The following is a 12,500-nucleotide window of genomic DNA, read 5'->3' as shown; positions in this document are numbered from 1 at the left end:
GGCCCTCGCCGAAAAAAAACCCCTGCTTTAGAGTGTTTAGCCTCATCAACATGAAATTTAGTAGACAACTTTTTGTAAATTGTAAACAAGATTAGTTAAAAAACATGGCTGTAGTTCAGCATTTGCAATTATTGCATGACCGGACTCTTTGTATTGCATTTTACGTAAAGTGGCAGCTCCGGGACCAATGAGAGGACAGCACCTTCACATGTGATCTATACAACACAGAATTTGGCTCATCTCATTGGTTGAGGCACGGACATGTGCGACAAAAATACCGGATGGAAAACAAAACAGACGGGAACAGAAAAGCATGGCTGACATGTATGACACCAAGTCTCATGCTACACATACACGCAGCAACCTAAGCTTTCACCGCCGAGGAAAATAACGAAAAGGCCGCAGAATTACAAATTCGATTGGTAAAAGAAAAATATGTAGCTGGAAAAGGGAAACAATTATGTCTACAAAGCGCACAATGTTGTTTGCCGCCACTTTTTTTCCTATGGCCCATGATGGTGGATTGTGCGACGTTAAACGGCATGCTGTTAGTAGGGGTGAAAAAAAATATCAGCGACAACAAAACCAGTGGAAACCTTGGTTTGTTGTCCACCAGGCAACACCAACAACCAACCAGAAGTTAACTAGCATTTAGTTTTATTAAATAATTTACTTTATTTTGATGTTTTTTTAAATTTTGCATTAACCTTAAGTTGATTAGCAATTTTTTTACCCTGTAGCCTACTCATATTACTCAAAAGCACACATTTTTAATTGAATCTAAGTTTCAGTCAAATAGTATTGTTTCACAAAAAAAGTCCAAACCAATCACCATGCTACGCTGGTAGGGGTGAAGAGGATGAGTTTGTCTGGTGTTCTGAGAAAATGTGCTACCCAGAAACGTAATTCTTACTATACTTCCTGTCACCAAGTTTTGAGCTAATTAATGACTTGCAGTTCAGTAAAACATTTAAAAAACGTTCCTATATGACATTCTGACTAAAAAAGTGTATTTGTTTCCAAATATTGGGGTATCAAATTTTACTCATGCAACAAATAAGAAGAGTGTGATTAATCTGATCAAAAATGTGTCACTTACTTTATTGACATTGTATTAAAAGTTTCATGATTTATGGTTACCAATTTCGATCTGTGCTTTAGGACAAATACAATAATGAATAAATACGAACAAACAATACTATGGCTAAAACTACAGAAATAAGACATGTTAACACACATTGTTAACGATAAAACACAAATTGTAGGAATTTGTTCCAAAATTCAGTCATTTCACTTGCGTTAGTTTAAGACAACGTGGACAGCCAACCAGCTGAGTTGCCGTCTACGTATCTGTATGTGCACAACAGGGGAGGAGATAGTTAACATTACCTGTCGCTCTTTCAACTCTTTGTGCAGGTCTGAAAGTTTGTTATTTAAATATTTACCTAAGTTTGAAACTAAGTGGTGCTTGCAGTGTTTAAAGCTTTACTCTCATCAATAGTTTTGAAGCCAAAATACCTCCATATTGCACATCACGCACCATCTTTTCAACCAGTACAATTGCCGTATTTTTTGCTATTCTTCCTCTCCACGCTGTTTTTGCTTATATGCGCTCTGTGTGTGCTTGTTGACACACTCAACATGCACCTCGGCGCTGTACTGTAGGTCTCCGCGGTTAATGGTGGCATTTGGGGGAAAAAAAGGTACTTGTATTTTTCAAAAGGCAGTATAGCATTGTTTTTAATTCATTAGTACCACAGTGCTTTATTAGTACCGGTATACCGTACAACCCTAATTCCAAAGGATTTTGACCATAACCTATAGGGAGCGCCACAAATGTAATTTTATAGTGAATGTAAGTCTTTTTAATGCCTCAAATTAGAGCCGCCTTCTCCTTTTTATAAAATACAGTCAACGTAATCATCGTTCAATTGAACGTAAAACATGTCTGTGACCTTGAACGACCGCTGGCGATGACGACATATCCGGTTTGAGGAGGAGAAAGACAGAGAGGAGAGAAGAGAGAGGCTGGGGAAGAGAAAATGAAGACAAAGGAGGATAGCGAGGCCCCATTTGTGTAAAGGTTAGCGCTAGGGTAATGAATACCTCGCCTGTTCAGAGCGTCTCCTCTCCAGCTGCCTATAAGCTCATTTGGAGAGACACTAGAGTAATGTCAGCGTCAAGGAAATACTGCAAGAGAGAGAGGCAGAGGATAGAGGTGGAGGTAAAGTGTCCATGTCCTCTACATCTATAGATAATCCTTTCTGCCAGGATGAAAATTATCCTCTACTTATCCCTAATTACTTCCTTGCAACACTTTCTATACCGAACAGAACCATTTACAGACTGTGTACATCACCCATAAGTGATTCTGCCCAATTGGGAATGGAATGTCTGTGTTTCATCCTTAAGACTGTCTTTTAAAAGAGGACACACTTATGGTTTGAATGTAGGACAGAATGTGGTAAAAGTATGAAATGGAAGAAAACCAAGAGAGATGACCCAATGTCACAGAAGGAATAAATGGTGGCAATAAAAGTGTAAATTCCAACCTAGAATTGTTTGAATATTCCTTAATTAATACCTTCAAAATGCAGTTCCCGGAATTTCTCAACATCCGAAACGATCAGACACCTGAAATCTTGGTTAAATCTCGGATCAAGTACTTTACTGCGTTGTACAAGGGAAGATGTGCTACATGTTGTTAAGCTCACCCCAAAAAAGTTCATAAATATTGTGTTACTTGTATGACCTTTTAGGTAAGTAATTTCAATCAACATAACTTAGATTGTTAAGCCTTAGAACCCTGAATATCAAATTTTGGCATTTCTTAAAGTCACAAAAGGACGGAAGTAGCAGTAAAACTTGCACATTCAAACTGAATATTGAAACATTCCATGGACCCATCGATTAGGTACTGACAGATGTCTAAGAACAGAGGTGGTACTGTTGACAAACTCACCCCTTAAAAAGCAAAAGTACATTTTGGTTTATATCTTTAGGACATCCATCCATCCATTTCTACCGCTTATTCCCTTCGGGTAAAAATGGATTCGATTGGAGGGATCTGTGGGTTCTCTAAAATCCCGGTAGAGGTATTTCCTGACCCAGTTGTATGGTTGTGCTTGGTACCATTGGAAATCTCACCCCTGTTCTTAAAATTGTAGGGGTAAAACTTACTTTTATATCCAAATGACCTTCAGAACGATTTGTGGGCCATCCAAAACCCTGATTTGGGTACTTCCCAACATCATAGAAGGATGGAAATGCTATCTTTTGAAACATCACCCCTAAAAACATAGTTTTATAAATTTACAACTTTCTTTTTCTAAATCATTATAATTACAACGATCTGTGAACACTTAAGATAAATCAATTTTTCAGTTCACCCTCCAAAATCCCAGCTCAGATACGTCCCCGTGTTATTAAAGGATTTAGGTGGTACAGTTGGAAATTGTTGGCTAAAATTGTTGGGGTAGAACTTGTTTTTATAGCTCTATGACTTTCCATTTGAAAGTTATTTCAATTGTGATTATCTGTGGTTTTGCCAGAAAGCTCCAGATGTCGGTCAAGGTACTTCCTGAAATAGAGCAGGGATCTCCAATCTGTCGATCACGAGCGACTCGTCAATCTTTGGGATTTTTACCGAAAATATTAGGAAAGATAAATGCATTGTCACATCAGTGCCCTCCCCTACTGAAATGACCAACAGGTAGGCATGTTAAATCCTGAAAACGCTTCGCCACAATTGTAAAGTATTTGAAAGTTTTTTTTTTCATATTAATATGTTAGTTATAAAAACTGACGTCATTAATGTTAAAGGCCTACTGAAATGATTTTTTTTTATTTAAATAGCAGATCCATTCTATGTGTCATACTTGATCATTTCGCGATATTGCCATATTTTTGCTGAAAGGATTTAGTAGAGAAAATCGACGATAAATTTCGCAACTTTTGGTCGCTGATAAAAAAAGCCTCGCCTGTACCGGAAGTAGCGTGACGTCACAGGAGCTAGTATTCCTCACAATTCCCCGTTGTTTACAATGGAGCGAGAGAGATTCGGAGCGACAAAGCGACGATTACCCCATTAATTTGAGCGAGGATGAAAGAATCGTAGATGAGGAACGTTACAGTGAAGGACTTGAGAGGCAGTGATGGACGTATCTTTTTTCGCTCTGACCGTAACTTAGGTACAAGCTGGCTCATTGGATTCCACACTCTCTCCTTTTTCTATTGTGGATCACGGATTTGTATTTTAAACCACCTCGGATACTATATCCTCTTGAAAATGAGAGTCGAGCACGCGAAATGGACATTTAAAGTGACTTTTATCTCCACGACAATACATCGGTGACACACTTAGCTACTGAGCTAACGTGGTAGCATCGTTCTCAAATGAAGATAAAAACAAAAGAAATAAACCCCTGACTGGAAGGATAGACAGAAGATCAACAATACTATTAAACCATGTACATGTAACTACACGGTTAAAAATTCTCAGCCTGGTAAGGCTTAACAATGCTGTTGCTAACGACGCTAAGGCTAATTTAGCAACTTAGCAACCGGACCTCACAGAGCTATGATAAAAACATTAGCGCTCCACCTATGCCAGCCAGCCCTCATCTGCTCATCAACAGCCGTGCTCACCTGCATTCCAGCGATCGACGGCGCGACGAAGGACTTCATCCGTGGGTTTGGCGGCAAGCATCGGCTAGGCGTAGTAAGTAGTCCTTGTTGTGTTGCTGTAAGTATTGTACTTAGCCGCTAATACACCGATCGATCCCACCTACAACGTTCTTCTTGGCAGCCTCCATTGTTCATTAAACAAATTGCAAAAGATTCACCAACACAGATGTCCAGAATACTGTGGAATTTTGTCGAAGAAAACAAGAGGTTTTTATATCGGGTCAGAAGGGGTACAACCACTTCCGTGGATTTTGTGATGTCACGCGCATAAATCATATCCAAAGGAGTTTTTCAACCGGAAGTGTGGCGGGAATTTTAAAATTGCACTTTATAAGTTAACCCGGCCGTATTGGCATGTGTTTCAATGTTAAGATTTCATCATTGATATATAAACTATCAGACTGCGTGGTCGGTAGTAGTGGGTTTCAGTAGGCCTTTAAGATTAAATACGTTTTGTTACATTCCCGTTTTACCTGCTTGCTTTTCCTTGGCCACTCTTTTTCCCTCTCACTAGTTGTCATGGCAGCAAAGGAAGGCGGGAAGTCTTGAGCACTCCTGGCTGAAATCACCGTTCCTCTATTTAATCGGATTGCTTGCACCTGCTTGTTGCTGGTTCATTCCTTTGTGTTCCTCCATGAGTCAATACCACGCTAACCTTCCTCCTGCTACTTCACGTGAGAGTAGTTGTTTTATTTGCTACTTTGTTTATTGTGCTCACCCTTTTCCTGCTTTCCTAGAGACACTTTTTTGTACTTTGTTCTTGGTTTGGTTCTTTCGTTGCAATGGTACCGCCTACTTTTTGATGTCACGCTCTGTTTCTGGGATCCAACTTTTGCTGTACGTATGTGCTTTGAAAATCCATCCATCCATCCATCCATCCATTTTCTACCGCTTGTCCCTTTCGGGGTCGAAAAATCCAATTCGGAATGTCTGACACTGCATACAACACCCTTGCAAAAATGGTTCGTTCCACCTGATAGCCTCAAAGAAATCCACTTATTACAAGCAACTTTGACTTGCACTTGCAAATTTCATGAGTCACGGGTTATGGTTTGCTGGGCTTATTTTTTAATGTGTAATTGCTTATTCGAGCTTGCTTTTCTGTCTGATAGTTCAGTAATAAATGTATATATATTTTTCACAACGTAGTGGGTTGCTTTTTGGGCTTGCTCTTTTCTCTCGTGAGATCTGACAACACTGTGCTGGCAAGACCTTTTTATGAATTCACACAGCGCCAGCATTTGGTAATAAGTACGAGGTGATAGACGAAAGGTGAAAATACCCATCTGTTGGTGGCAGCATTGGAGAAAGTTATAGATACATTTTATTGTGGTGGGTTTTAAGGACCCTTGAATAAAGTTAGAAACGGATGCCAGGGGAGGCAGATGCACTAATACTACTAATTATGGTAATGTATAATATTTTTTATAATACCTTATTAGCAATGTATCATGATTCACTGATGATAATTCTATGTGAATAAGAACATATGTGCCTTCCACTATAAAGTGAAGGGGAAGTTACATTTATGATCACATTTAGGTGAGTAATGACAAATGACTATATGATTATTTAAACTCATATTCTGGCCACAGTCGATTTAAAGAGTTGGCTTTTTTTAATGAAAAACAATTATTTAAGTGAGCTTAAGAATATTTTAGAGAGCTTTCAGCCCCTGTAAAATAGGCCAATTAGGTACACCTGCAGACTGAAGCACGGATTTCATATTTCATTCATTCACAACTCTTCCAACACGAACACCACTGTTCCCGCACTTATAAGTAAAGGTAAGACCATAATAACTGGTTCAAAATCTGAAAGCTGGGCTAAAAACACTACCAATGAAACAAAGATCTAAACATGTACAACTTGTGCCATCTACCGTGCTTGCCGAGTTATATTCCACTGGGAAGACTGGCGCATGCATGGGACGCCGATGCATCAGTACCAATAACTGAGCATGTGTGAATGGGGGAGTGAAGAGGGTGGGTTTAGGTACAGATGGGTGCCTTTCAGTAGTCTTTTATATGAAGTCTTATATACAGTATGGGGAATGATTCCCTGAAACCTGGAGCTTCCGCACCAAGGAGCTTTATTGTACATGATACACCGTCTCACCCCGCAAACTGCAAGCTGACTGTTGCAATGCATCGACCAGCTATGGCTGTAACAACACTTCCCCTTTCCTCTCAATCCCCATTGGTCGCCTGCAACTGGAAGCCAACAAGACAAATAGAGTTGGGGTTGCTCACAGCGCTAACACCAGTGGCGTGCTGTCACTAGAGGCAGGGGAGGCACGGCCTCACCTGCCATCATAGAAAGAAAAAAAAAAGTAAAAAGAAAAAAAATAAATTGTTGTATGTATCCAGTGATTATACTAAAGTTATTTTCCATTTAACTTCACCAGTTTTAGATTATTTTTATTTTTATTTTCACATTTGCCGTTCAAATACTGAGAAGAGACGGTGCGGTGATCAGCAGCCAGTTGAGGCACGTCACTGCGTTGTGCCTCAACATGGATTGTGCGCAATGACTCGGCTAACTGCTGGCCTGCTGTGCAGTGAGACCGTATTGCTATATGAATTATAATATACATTTCCATAGTTTAGTTAGCTGAGGTATATAATGTCCAGTGTATTTTGTCAACAACTGTATGTGTGTAACGTATTTCTTGTGCTGAGCGATCATAAATCTGCTGCGAAGACGCACTGTGAGAGGCTCGTCTCATAACCCCGCCTCCTGGTGCCAAGCACCTCCGCCGCAGAACGCACCGCCCAACGGGAGCGCCGCGGCCACACCAACCAAAGCCCACACCCAAACCCTCCACGTGCAAGGCCGAATCCACCCAAAAAAAGTCACTTAACATAAGCCAAAAAGTGCAAAAACAACAATGCTCGCGCTGGAGAAGCCACAAACGACCGCAGGGACACAACATTAGGTACACCTGCAGACTGAAGCACGGATTTCATATTTCATTCATTCACAACTCTTCCAACACGAACACCACTGTTCCCGCACTTATAAGTAAAGGTAAGACCATAATAACGTTATTTTTATTAAATGTGCTTTTTTGTGTGCTACAGTTTGTAAGTGTAAAGTTAAGTTAAAGTACCAATGATTGTCACACACACACTAGGTAGGTGTGGTGAAATTTGTCCTCTGCATTTGACCCATCCCCTTGTTCACCCCCTGGGAGGTGAGGGGAGCAGTGGGCAGCAGCGGCGCCGCGCCCGGGAATAATTTTTGGTGATTTAACCCCCAATTCCAACCCTTGATGCTGAGTGCCAAGCAGGGAAGAATGCTGGTATGAGCTTTTAAACATAACCCATTAACTGCTGCCAATCACATGGTGAATAAGATACTATTTAGGGTTCATATGTTTGTAAATCTGACTGTGATGATGCAGTGCCTCACCAAACATTAACCTCACCGCACGCCACTGGCTAACACCATGCGCGCCATGCCACGACAAAAAAAAAAAATCACAAAAAGCGTGGGTGATCCAATGGCGGCCTATATTTCATTCGCGCCCTGTGGCTCATTCGTCAAGGGTTGGACTCCAAAAGGTTGGAGAGCAGGGCATTAAACGAGCCATGTTAGAAGTAGACCGTTAGATAAGTGGCGCTAAAGCGTAAAGCGAACCAAAGTCCCAGATTTTGGTCAAGGTACCTTGACCACAAACTAGAGAATCAGGTATTTCCCGACATCATTGAAGGACGTGGGCGGTACAGTTAGAAAGCTTGCCGTACCCCTGAAATATGGCTTCATACATTTATGACCTTACATTTGGTTGGAGTCAGTTTATTTCAAACATGCATTTGTAAACTTATTTTACAAATGATCTGTGGCTCCTCCAAATCCTAGTTCAGAGACTATACTTCCTGACATTGTTGATGTGACAGCTAACTTTTGAAAATCTTACCCGAATTGTGTTGACTTGCGTACTGTTCTGGAAGTAATCCCAAACAGACGGCCCAAGCTCGTCCCATGAGTCGGCCATTTCTTTTAGCATAGCCAAAGCGTCGAAAGTGCTGTTAGCCTGAAAAAAACAATAATACAAATATACCAACATGACAAGGTTTTTGGACAATTTTCAGCACACTAATGCCAAGATGATTTTATCCAGGAGCAGACTGAGTGAAGCAATGCAAAAAATTACTTCAAGAGCAACTAGTAACTCGCAACTAACTAGTACCTCATCATAGCTGCATTTGCTAATGGACAATCATCCAACAGGTTTATCTGTGCAAGCAATTCAAACAATAACCAAAAGAATACAGCTTGAATCGCCTGGATGAGGCCATATCATAAATGGTGGACTTGAGGAGAGGAATGTGCTAAATGTGCAATTAATAGTTTGTTTTGCTGATGCGAGATAATGCTAATATATTGTAACAATCACTGAAAGCCCGCCTGCTGATTAACCGTGTGTTGTTCTTCCATTCTTCCCCATGAGGTAATCAAGCGCTTGTTGTCGTCCATCCAAACAGAGTTTACCTCTTTCATGATGAGGCGAGCAGCAGGGGTGTCTGGTGTGAAAAGGACTTTGCCTTGGAAAAACAGCTTGAAGGTGTTCCAAAGGTAGCGCAGGCCAGGGGTTCCCTCCAGAGTTTCCACCAGGCTTTGACAAAAAGAAGCTACAGTACACAAACAAAAGGACAATTCTATAGTCATAATAATCCCTCAGGGGGAAAATCCATTTTCGACTTCATAAAAAAAATTTGAAGGATATCTAAATACAGCAACAATGTGTGTCTAACAAGTACATAAAGCTAATCAAATTATAATACTAATCACAGTAACAATACCAATGATAATAATGTACATATATTGTATGTATTGTAAAATTAGTTAAAATTGGTAATTTTTAGATTTACATTACATTCTAAAACCATACATATCAAATATTAAATAATACAATGAATATATAATAATTTTTGAACATATATTACCTATATAATTACAATTTCTAATACAAGAAATACCACTAACATTAACATTGTTGTATCGTAACAATAATAATGATAAAGTACAATGAACGAGTACAGTAAAAATAAAATACATACAGCATTGTGTAAGTGGGAACGTGTATGTATATGTATATTTGTGTATAAATATGTATACACTATATTGCCAAAAGTATTTGGCCACCTGCCTTGACTCACATATGAACTTGAAGTGCCATCCCATTCCTAACCCATAGGGTTCAATATAATGTCGGTCCACCTTTTGCAGCTATTACAGCTTGAACTCTTCTGGGAAGGCTGTCCACAAGGTTGCAGAGTGTGTTTATAGGAATTTTCCACCATTCTTCCAAAAGCGCATTGGTGAGGTCACACACTGATGTTGGCTGAGAAGGCCTGGCTCTCAGTCTCCGTTCTAATTCATCCCAAAGGTGTTCTATCGGGTTCAGGTCAGGCCAGTCAAGTTCATCCACACCAGACTCTGTCATCCATGTCTTTATGGACCTTGCTTTGTGCACTGGTGCACAGTCATGTCGGAAGAGGAAGGGGCCCGCTCCAAACTGTTCCCACAAGGTTGGGAGCATGGAATTGTCCAAAATGTTTTCGTATTCTGGAACATTCAAAGTTCCTTTCACTGGAACTAAGGGACCAAGCCCAACTCCTGAAAAACAACCCCACACCATAATTCCTCCTCCACCAAATTTCACACCACTCGGCACAATGCAGTCCGAAATGTACCGTTCTCCTGGCAACCTCCAAGCCCAGACTTGTCCATCAGATTGCCAGATGGAAAAACGTTATTCATCACTCCAGAGAAAGCGTCTCCACTGCTCTAGAGTCCAGTGGCGATGTGCTTTACACCACAGCATCTGACGCTTTGCATTGGACTTGGTGATGTATGGCTTAGATGGAGCTGCTCGGCCATGGAAACCCATTCCATGAGGCTCTCTGCGTACTGTACGTGGGCTAATTGGAAGGTCACATGACGTTTGGAGCTCTGTAGCAACTGACTGTGCAGAAAGTGTCTTTGCACTATACGCTTCAGCATCTGCTGACCCCTCTCTGTCAGTTTACGTGGCCTACCACTTCCTGGCTGAGTTGCTGTTGTTCCCAAACTCTTCCATTTTCTTATAATAAAGCAGACAGTTGACTTTGGAATATTTAGCGAGGAAATTTCACGACTGGATTTGTTGCACAGGTGGCATCCTATGACAGTTCTATGCTGGAAATCACTGAGCTCCTGAGAGCGGCCCATTCTTTCACAAATGTTTGTAGAAAAAGTCTCCATGCCGAAGTGCTTGATTTTATACACCTGTGGCCGGGCCAAGTGATTAAGACACATGATTCTGATCATTTGGATGGATGGCCAAATACTTTTGGCAATATAGTGTATATATGTGTGTGTGTGCATATATATAAACAATAATAATGGAATTAAAAATACTGTAAATGTAACCTAAATTATAATAGCACAAATATGTTGTCTTGTTTATTTGTATTCATATTCAAATAGGAAAAAATACACTTTGATGTATAAAGTATTGATATAAATGTGTTATTGTATTTTATATATTGGAATAATAGTAATAAAAGCAAAATCCTGAAGAATGTGTTCCATTGTTGTGATCATGATTGCACATCTGTTGTTGAAGAAGACAGCATCTGGCTAGCGTTCTAAATAAAGGGTGGTGGCCATTAGCTGTCCTCTCCTGGATGTCCCTGGAGCACCTGTTAAAGATTGTGAACGGGCATGGAGGGCAAACGTTTAATTGCGATGAAAATGGCAGCTGACATGTCCCCTGCAGATGGGACGGTACCTTTGGCTTGTCTTTAGGGTTGTACCCGCTAAAGGTAATGCCTTTGTACCCCTCACAACTGGGACTTTAACTGTTTTTTGTTACTGTTAGGAAAATGCTTCAATACATGTAATGTACAGTCGCGATCAAAAGTTTACATACACTTGTTTTATCTGATCTTATCCATCTCTATCTTATCTTTGTCCATGTGATGTCAGATGAAACAAAAAGTTTAACATTTCCATCAGATTAATCACAATTTACAATTTTGACCAATCACAATTATCGCAGTAAATTGTTTGCTTGCATGACTTAAATTAACTTTAAAAAAGTTAGCTAACTAACATAATTAATAATACTTGTATACATAGAAAAAACACAAAGTATGTCAAAGGTCATCTGTTTTTTAATAACTGTGCAACTTAAGGATCTGTATGAACACACTCACAACTTTTTTTTTTTTTTTTACATTTACTTGAAGCACAGGATCTACAGTACTCGACAAACGAATTCCCCTTCATTGAAAATAAAAACATTTAAATGCTATTAGGGAAGGGAACATCACGACAAAACTTGAGCGTTAACGTACAAAGCCTTTGCTTTTAACGCCAAACAAAAGCATTGGTAATTGGCCATTACCACGTTTGTCTAAGTGTACGAAATGACACACAGCAAAGCTAAAACAGCCATTAGAGCACGAACGTTAGGACGACGACATGTTTGTGCTAATTTGCGCTGACATGAGCATGTCTTTGCTTTTATTTTTTTAGCAGAGCTTTTATATCTGGGTGTCTAATTAAAATCTAAATGGGTGCTCTTAATTTGCTACTTACCCCTCTACAATTTTTGTCAAGTTGAGCTTCAATATTGCAAAAAGCTGTCATAGCCTTGGCTGATTGTAAATCCAAGACTGAAACAACATTGACTGAAACTAGGAATGTTGTGAAAAAAAACCACCAAAAAATGTCTTTGAAAAGACGCGCCTCAATCTTCTGTTGAAGCGTCATTACGTATTTTGCGGATCCCTCACAGCCTCGGGCACCAGCCATCCAGC

At 40.0% G+C, this 12,500-nt stretch overlaps 1 protein-coding gene across 1 annotated transcript in view; it reads right to left on the bottom strand.

Moving 5' to 3' along the window:
- LOC133662630 (phospholipid-transporting ATPase ABCA1-like) overlaps positions 1 to 12,500 on the bottom strand; it is a 198,498-nt gene that overhangs the window by 134,058 nt on the left and 51,940 nt on the right. The window contains exons 10-11 of the mRNA XM_062066745.1: positions 9,184 to 9,323; positions 8,609 to 8,725 (exon numbers count right to left, since the gene is read on the bottom strand). Coding sequence (XP_061922729.1) covers positions 8,609 to 8,725; positions 9,184 to 9,323 — 257 coding nt within the window. The remainder of the gene's footprint in view (positions 1 to 8,608; positions 8,726 to 9,183; positions 9,324 to 12,500) is intronic.

Source organism: Entelurus aequoreus, linkage group LG12 (genome assembly GCF_033978785.1).
Source record: "Entelurus aequoreus isolate RoL-2023_Sb linkage group LG12, RoL_Eaeq_v1.1, whole genome shotgun sequence".
Classification (NCBI taxonomy): domain Eukaryota; kingdom Metazoa; phylum Chordata; class Actinopteri; order Syngnathiformes; family Syngnathidae; genus Entelurus; species Entelurus aequoreus.
Note: the sequence above shows the minus strand (reverse complement) of the source record. Positions and strands in the feature narration are given on the sequence as shown.